Consider the following 7,461-nt stretch of genomic DNA (forward strand, 5'->3'; position numbering starts at 1 on the left):
GGGATTGCTGGTGGAACAGTGGCCTCAGCCAGCTGAGCCTGCAGCCCTAGCACCACACCAGCAATGTTCCCAGCTCTGGTCTCCCCCAGGCCACCAGGAACTGAGCCCTACACAAACACCAAGCTGGACTCGCCCTGCAGGGAACCATCCCATATAGCCCTTTGAGCAACGCCAAACCACCAGCACTGCTGCAGCACCAGGCAGAGACCTTCCCACCCCCAGGGCAAGCCAGGTTGCAGCCTGAACCTTTGCCAGGGAAGAAGCCACAAGCCACAGGTAGGTCATTACATTTTTTATTTTATAATAAACTTCTCATTTTTCCCCCAAGGAAGACAAAAAACTGTGAGTGAGGCTACAGAACACCGTCAGTGAAGAGTATGCAAGACAGACCCAGGCCATGGGCCAGGCCAAAAAGGATCCCCACTCCCCCAGGCAGAAGGGGTCCGTCCCCAGGAGCCTCCATAGCCCTTGCTCATCTCCCCACCGCATTAGAGCAAGATCAGTGCTGCCAATGGGAGTCGGCTGAGCAGCAGAGATGGGGTTGGGTCAGGCTATTGATGGACTGAGAGGGCCACGCTTTGTTCCCCCCACCCGCCAAAGCTGCCAGCAACGTGGGACAGTGGGTTAGGTGACACAGCTGTTTGCTATACATGTACATGATGTAAATTAAAAAAAACAACACATGATTTAATTCAAAGCAAAAAAATCAAGTGGTAGCTCTTCCTGCCAGGCCATCTCACTTAGGAAGACTTCACACATTCCTTCTCCTGCTCAATAGCTGCAAGAGAAAAGAGGTCCATTAGTCTCTGGCACTTTTTTGTGGAAACACCCACTGGAGAAGGTTGCAGAGCAATCACTCAGGCCCTGGCACTCAGTTTTATGGTTTGACCCCAAGTGGGGCAGACAAACACTTCAAGTCAGAGGGTGATGAGACACACACACAGATGACAGCAAGCTGGCCACCTGCCTTCATCTCTCCTCAGGGAAGTCATGTCCTGAGGCAACAGCTCGGCGCCACAGCCCTCCACACGCGATCACGCCCATTGCCCCAGAGGGCCGTACCCTGACCCCTCACCTCTCAGGCAGTGGTTTTCTCTGGGTCAGAGCCTAACCACCCCAAACCGCCTCTCTCCATCAGATGCCTCGGCGGTGAGATCAGCACCTGAGGACACCCACGCCTCCGGCCGTGGCCAACGCGTGCCTCCCGCACAGCCGAACACCGGGGCCCCACCCTGGTCCCAGCCAGCCCCTCGGCCCCCCGCGCCCGGTGCAGTACTCACTCTCCTTGGAGGGCAGCGTGTTCTTCTCCTCCGTGTTGGTTTTCTTCAGCTTCTTCTTGTCGAATTTCTCCACCTCCGAGAGGTCTGGCTTGTCGCACATTTTGCCTGCGAGACCCGCCCCCCCGAGGTCAGCCGAGGTCCCCGGGGATGGGGATCGGCAGACAAAGGCGGCCCGCCCCGGCCCCCCCGCCCGGCCCCCGCCGCGGACAATAGCGCAGGGCGGAGCGCGCCGCCGCCCCGGGCACCGCGCCGCTCCCCGGCTCCGGGCAGCCCCGCACCGGCTGGGCGGCCACCTGGGGCGCCCGCCCGGTGCCCGCATCCACTGGCGGAGACCTCCCCGCCCTCGCCAGCCACGCTCCCCGCGGCACGCCGCCCGTCCCTCCCGGGACCCCCCGCGCCCGCAGCCCCCGCCCAGGGGCACTCCGGGGAGCCCCTCCCTGCACGAGCCCCGCGCGCAGCCCCCCCACCCGGCACAGCCCGCACCCGCCGGCGCGGGCAGCCCCGCGGCGAGGGAGCCGGTGCCGTACCCGGTGCGGTGCTGCGCTGGGCCGCCCCGCTCCGCTGCGCTTCCAGGTGAGGCTAGAGCACGCGCCGTGGGGCGGCGCCTTATATACCCCGGCCACCGCCCAGCCCGCGCGCCCATTGGCTGCCCGCCGCCCGCTGAGCCTGCTGGGAAGTGTAGTCCGCCCGCTGGCTGCCGCGGCCGCGCGGCCCCCGGAAGAACTGCCGCTCCCGCGGTGCACCGCGGTGGGGGGAGAGGGGCGGGGGCGCGCCGGTGCGCCGGGCTGCGCGCCCGCGGGGACGGAGGGAACCGGGAGGCGTGGGGCGCGCGTGTGAGTGAGACTGAGTGCGTAACCCGTTATACGAAGCCACGGACACAGCTCCCACTGCCCCCCGCGCGCACACACTCACACCCAGCCCTGCACGCGCGCCCTGTGCACGCAGAGCCTGCAGACACCCAGACCTGCACACGCACCCTTCGCATACACGTGCCCCCACGCAGCCCTGTGCACACCCGCAGCCACCCTGCGTACTCACACACACCCACCTCGTGCCTTACACATGTCCCTGCACACACCCCGTGCCTGCACACTCGGCACGCACGCACCCACTCGCAGCCCCGTTGCACGTGCACACACAGGCATGCACACACAGGCATACACACTGCAGGAGCACACATGCACACGCACCCAGCTTCCCCTCCCCGCAGCCATCCCCCAGCACGCCCTGCTGCCTCCCCTGCTCCCCACATCTGGGTGCCAGCTGTGAGGGGAAGCAGGGTAGTCCCCATGGGCCCGGGTGACCCCAGGGCCAATGTCCCAGCCCCAAACCCTCCCCAGAAGCAGGTGTCCGGCAGCCATGGGGGCAGCTGTGCCCTGTGCATGTGCCCAGGGATACACCCGCTGCTGGCCACCCCCACACACACCCACCCTGCTGAAGCAGAACTTGTTTGAGAAAGCAAGCCCTTGGGATAAAAATAGCACCGTATTTTCACAGCTGTGGAAGATGCCTCACCACCACGCTTAACCCACGGCCACACTGGCTCCAGCCACAGTGCTTCCTGGGGAGATCTGGTCACTAAAGCAGCAGCAGCGTGGGTGGGCAAGGAGCAGACCACGCTTGTCGGCAGAGGCTCTCGCTTAGTGTAGCAAGGCAACAGGGTGCAGAATGCCTGGGGGGCAGCCAGCACAGACCAGATGGGCTGGGGTGCATGTGGAAAAAATACCTTTGGGGGGGGAAAAAGCTGAGTGTAGTGCAGGCAGCCTATCTGTTCCCAGCTGGGCTGGGGAGCAGGAAGGGTAGTGGCGGTCCAGGGGGCACCTGCACGCTGGCCACCAGCACAGGGAGCGGTCAGAAGGCCAGGATGCCTGGGAGGCCTTGCAGTAGTGTGCTGTAGGTGCTGAAGGAAATGGGGGGGGAGGGGGGAGGGAAGGGGAAGCATCCTGACCCCCATAGCAGGCTTGTAAAACCCTTCAGCAGAGATCCCACTGTCATGGTGAGCGGGAACCCGCTGTAGAGCACCCGGGGTAGCAGCTGTGCTGCAGCAACTCTCACACCTGCCTCCACCTCCTCCCGGCCTGCCAGCCTCAGGGTTTCTCTCCAGGCTTATTGCAGATTTTGCAGAGAAAATCCCCAGCAAGCCTGAGGAAACATTTGCTTTGTGGTTTTTTTGCTAGAAGATTGCTGTCTTGGGAGCAGGGCTTGGTGCTCTCCAGCAACAGCAGGTCTTGGCCCTTTGCAGCAAGCCCGGAGCACACAGGCACCTTCCCGCTCCAGCCAGCAAGCAGGCTCTGAATTAGAGAAATGCCAACAGTTGGCGTATGCAGAAAAGGCAAAGGCCAAGATCTAAGGCCAGGGCCTAACATGTGGTTGACACTCTGAGAGAAGTCTGGATGGCAAACAGCCTCCAGTCCCCATCCCCCAGGGCGGGAGAGGAAGAGGCTGCAGGTAAAGCCCCAGGCCAGGCTGCTCCCAGAGCAGCTCTGATTTGGTGCTGCAGCCACCCAGCAGGGCCAGGTTTGGAGGGTGCTGCACAGCCAGGAGCAGCAAGGTTGCAGGGCTGCCTTCATGAGCATCCTTCAAACCCACCCTGCAGAGCCTGCATCACAAAGCCCACCCTGAGCTGAGAAAGGATTTTCAGCTGTGCCCTGTGCATGTGCCCAGGGATGCACCCGCCGCTAGCCACCCCCCCCACCCCCACCCTGCTGAAGGAGAACTGTGCATTTTTCTTGCACAGCCAAAAGGAAATAAAAAACCCACCCAGTTTCAAAATGAAAGCAAGAAATCCTTTTTGCCTTTATGCAAATAGGCAAGTGTTTTACTGTGTGTTTACTCTCCAGCTGTGTCTGCCTTCCCCCTCTTTCCCTGCCTGTTCTCCACATGCTTCTCCTTTGCAGATGCTGCACAGTCTGCTGTAGCTTTTGTCCCTGGCAGGCAGCGAGTGTGAAAGGACCTGGTCCCTGTCCTCCCCATGTACAGCCCCTCGCCAGCATCAGCTGCATCCACCCCAGACAAGGTGCAGCCCCTGTGCGACATGTTGCATCTCCTCGATGCTGCAGCGCTTTGCAAACCCTGGGGTCTTTGGGCACAAAGCTGCCACAGTGGCCGTGCAGGCAGGGGAAGGGGAGCTCTCCCTTCCCCAAGCCAACCACAGCCATGCAGGCACTGCCATGCTCCTACAAACCACAGCTGAAGCAACTTTAAAGCCAACCCTCTGCACTTCCAGCAGGCAAGGTGTGGGGCTGCTGCCAGGGAGCTTCTAAAACCCACCTTGCACAAAGAACAAGAAGGGAGCTTATATCCCAGCAAGAGCTTTTTCCCCTGACAAATTTACAAAGCCTCCCGTAACTGCACAACCTGCTTCTTTCTCATGCATTTTGGTATTCCTGCTTTCAGTAATTTATAACAACAGAACTGAGACATCAACAGATAGGGGGAAAGCAAAAACAGCCCTGACCTGAAATAGAAAAGAACAACTGCCAGCCATTTTAGATGAGTTTTAAATCTCCCACAGAACAAGGCTGTCAGGGCTCAGATACAGCCTCGCTGATGGCCATTTCCAGGAACGCTTTATTCTCTTCTACAGGAAGGAGGCAGGACGTTTTCTCTATCTGATCAGAGAGGTTTTTTCAGCCTCCTGCCTACCAACTCTCCTGTCTGCAGGAACAGACAGGGTACCACTGCAGCCAGCCAGGACCTGAGTCCCCTTCAGCCACCGCTGCCCAGCTGTGAGCCAGTCCCCCTACTCCACAGGGCCACAGTTTACTTTTTCCTGCTCATTTTTAACCCCAGCCTCCTGCCACAACCCTTTCCTTCCACCGGGGCAGGAGCAGAGCGCCCCAGGAAGGCAGCCAGCACACTCGGGCTGTTGTGTCTTACACTAGGGCTTGTTCCTCCAGTGGATTTTGCTGCTCCTTGCAGTTTAGAGAAGGGCTTTCTGTTAACCCTTACTACTCTCCCATTGCCCAACAGCAGCAAGGCAAGTTGCTGCTTCCTCTAGATCACAGAAACACTGACTCTAGGAGATGACAAATCATCTGTACACTAGTAAGGCACTGGGAAAAGCAGCAGGAGGGAGCTGCTGGTGAGAGCAATTTGACGTGTGTCTCATCTTCCTCCAAACAACGGACAAGTCCTGCTGCGTGCAAGGCACAAATGGTAAACCCAGCTTTCACAGTGGCTTAAGGCATCCCCAGCCTGCACGTTAGCTTCAGCTACCCAGGCAGGTGAGCTGGGCTAAGATGCAGGACTTTTGACTGATGTGTTCCCTTTTGCTGCTGCTTTTACAGCAGGCAGCAGACAGACATAAGACAGCTACTGGCACCAGTACCAGCATCTGCACACCTGCAGCCACACTCCAGCTGTGTCTGTGCCACAGCGAGCTGCTGTAGCTCTGTCCCGCTCTTCCAGCTCTTCCAACTACAAAAGCATAGCAAATTACTCACTTGGGATTTTCTCCTGGGGAAGTAATGACTTGCTTTCTATGGTATTTCTTCAGCAGCTATGAAGAAAGCCTGAGAAGACACCACACAATTCGCCTCCAGAGCACCCTGCATGCTCCGTACTCACTCCAGCAGCTCTCCAGGATAGGCTGGAGAATCACCTCCACTACAGCAGGTAGCTCAAGATAGCACAAGTGCTTCACAGCATGGCTGATGCTGCTGGAGCTGAACTCACCTGGGCTAAGGGACTAGCATCCCCACATCACTCCCAAACTTGGAGGACATTGGAGGAACTTGGCTCTCTGCCATTCATATCTCAGGGGCTGGTTTCCTTCCAGCCCAGGCTGCAGTGAAGGGACGCCCTTCCCACACCTGCCTGGTACTACATCCATGACTGTCCTGGACAGGGAGAGGAGTGCTGCATGTATTAAAGGCAGCCATACTTGCTCTAATAGCACAATTGTCACTTCTAGTCAGTCAGTCACAACCTGCCTACAAAGAGGTTCAGTAATTAGAAAGTTGGGGTTTTTTTTTAATTTAGGGAAGGAACTTTGGTGAAGTGTCCAGCCCTTCTGATCTAAAGGAGGTTTCCAGAGCAGAAGAGCTTTACCTCCTTGGGACAGTTCTCATACCCTGTGTATCACCCATCCTTTTAAAAGCTACAGTGCTGTCATACAGCATTTTAAGTCTGTGCCCTCCCCCGCTCCAACCCCCACGTTTTATTAAAGTAACTAAGAAAACAGCATATACACACCAATAGCAATGGTCACCTTCGTACAAATTTTTGGCTGTAAAGCTCATGTTCTGTTTCTTCTCTAAGGGAGTTGAAGTCTGCTACATCACCCTGACAAGACCCACATCACACCCCGCCCCCTGCTATTTGAGGAAAAAAATTACACACTTCACTTATTCATTGACCAGTACTGAAATAACGTTTTAACAGATGAACGACAGTAGTGATCCTCAGCAAAAGTCTACCTGAGGCCATGGTTGTGTTTCCTGAAGCAATGTTCAATCTAGGCCTGCAAGTCTACTGTAAGGCCAAAGACTTTTCTCTAGACCTGCCATCTCATCCTTCTGACTTCATTTATACTTTCCCAGTCTACAATACACAATGAGAAAGGATCATGGTTTAGTTAGAACAAGTGCTTCTCAGGACACAATCCTGCTGCATCTGGTCATTAGCTTTGTGCAAGATACTTAGCAATTCTTCATTTGTACTTGCTAAACTATTGAGGTTTTCCCCTACCTGAACATTATGTGAACAGATCTGCTCAGATAAGTAATTGAACAGTACAAGAGAAACTGCACTACCACCTCTAACAATTAAGTCTAGGAAATCACATACTGACAAAAGCCACTACCCAACTAAGAGAAGTAGCTTGGTCCCAAGCTTTTTCTTCCATGCAGTGTGAGCACACTCAAGCTGAACCTCACAGTCAGCCCTGCTGCAAGAGGGTTAAACCAGATGACCTTCCAAGGTCCCTTCCAAATAACATTACTCCATGATCTACCTTACAAGTGACCCATGTCAGAAGATGGACATCACCTTCGTAAGGTTTTTAGACGCATTTATAGGCAGAGGCCATAGTTTTTAAATAAAAGTTTAATTCCTTCATCAGGTCTTAAGTTTAAACACAAATGCTGCTGAAAATCCGCACACCGCTGCTCCAATGTCCTGGCTCTTGGCTCTCAGGGCATTGCCAGTGTGGCAGCAGGGGCTCCGATACAGGAGGCAG

The 7,461-nt window shown here is 56.4% G+C and overlaps 1 protein-coding gene across 1 annotated transcript; it reads right to left on the reverse strand.

Annotated features, from left to right (window-relative positions):
- Positions 1 to 277: 277 nt before the first annotated feature.
- Positions 278 to 1,851, reverse strand: LOC127019662 (thymosin beta-15A homolog). Its single transcript, XM_050901821.1, has 3 exons — positions 1,808 to 1,851; positions 1,281 to 1,385; positions 278 to 778 (listed from the first exon to the last, which is right to left on the reverse strand). Exons 2-3 carry the CDS (start codon positions 1,378 to 1,380, stop codon positions 741 to 743), a joined length of 138 nt encoding a protein of 45 aa, XP_050757778.1. The 5' UTR covers positions 1,381 to 1,385; positions 1,808 to 1,851; the 3' UTR covers positions 278 to 740.
- Between the last annotated feature and the right edge of the window lie 5,610 nt (positions 1,852 to 7,461).

This window comes from Gymnogyps californianus, chromosome 9 (assembly GCF_018139145.2).
Source record: "Gymnogyps californianus isolate 813 chromosome 9, ASM1813914v2, whole genome shotgun sequence".
NCBI classification, from domain to species: domain Eukaryota; kingdom Metazoa; phylum Chordata; class Aves; order Accipitriformes; family Cathartidae; genus Gymnogyps; species Gymnogyps californianus.

Excerpts from the sequence above, each read along its gene's own strand:
- LOC127019662 (XM_050901821.1), bottom strand. The coding sequence starts at position 1,380 with ATGTGCGACAAGCCAGACCTCTCGGAGGTGGAGAAATTCGACAAGAAG. Across the intron at positions 779-1,280 it reads CACGCTGCCCTCCAAGGAGA|CTATTGAGCAGGAGAAGGAA; the intron begins GTGAGTACTGCA and ends TTTCTCTTGCAG.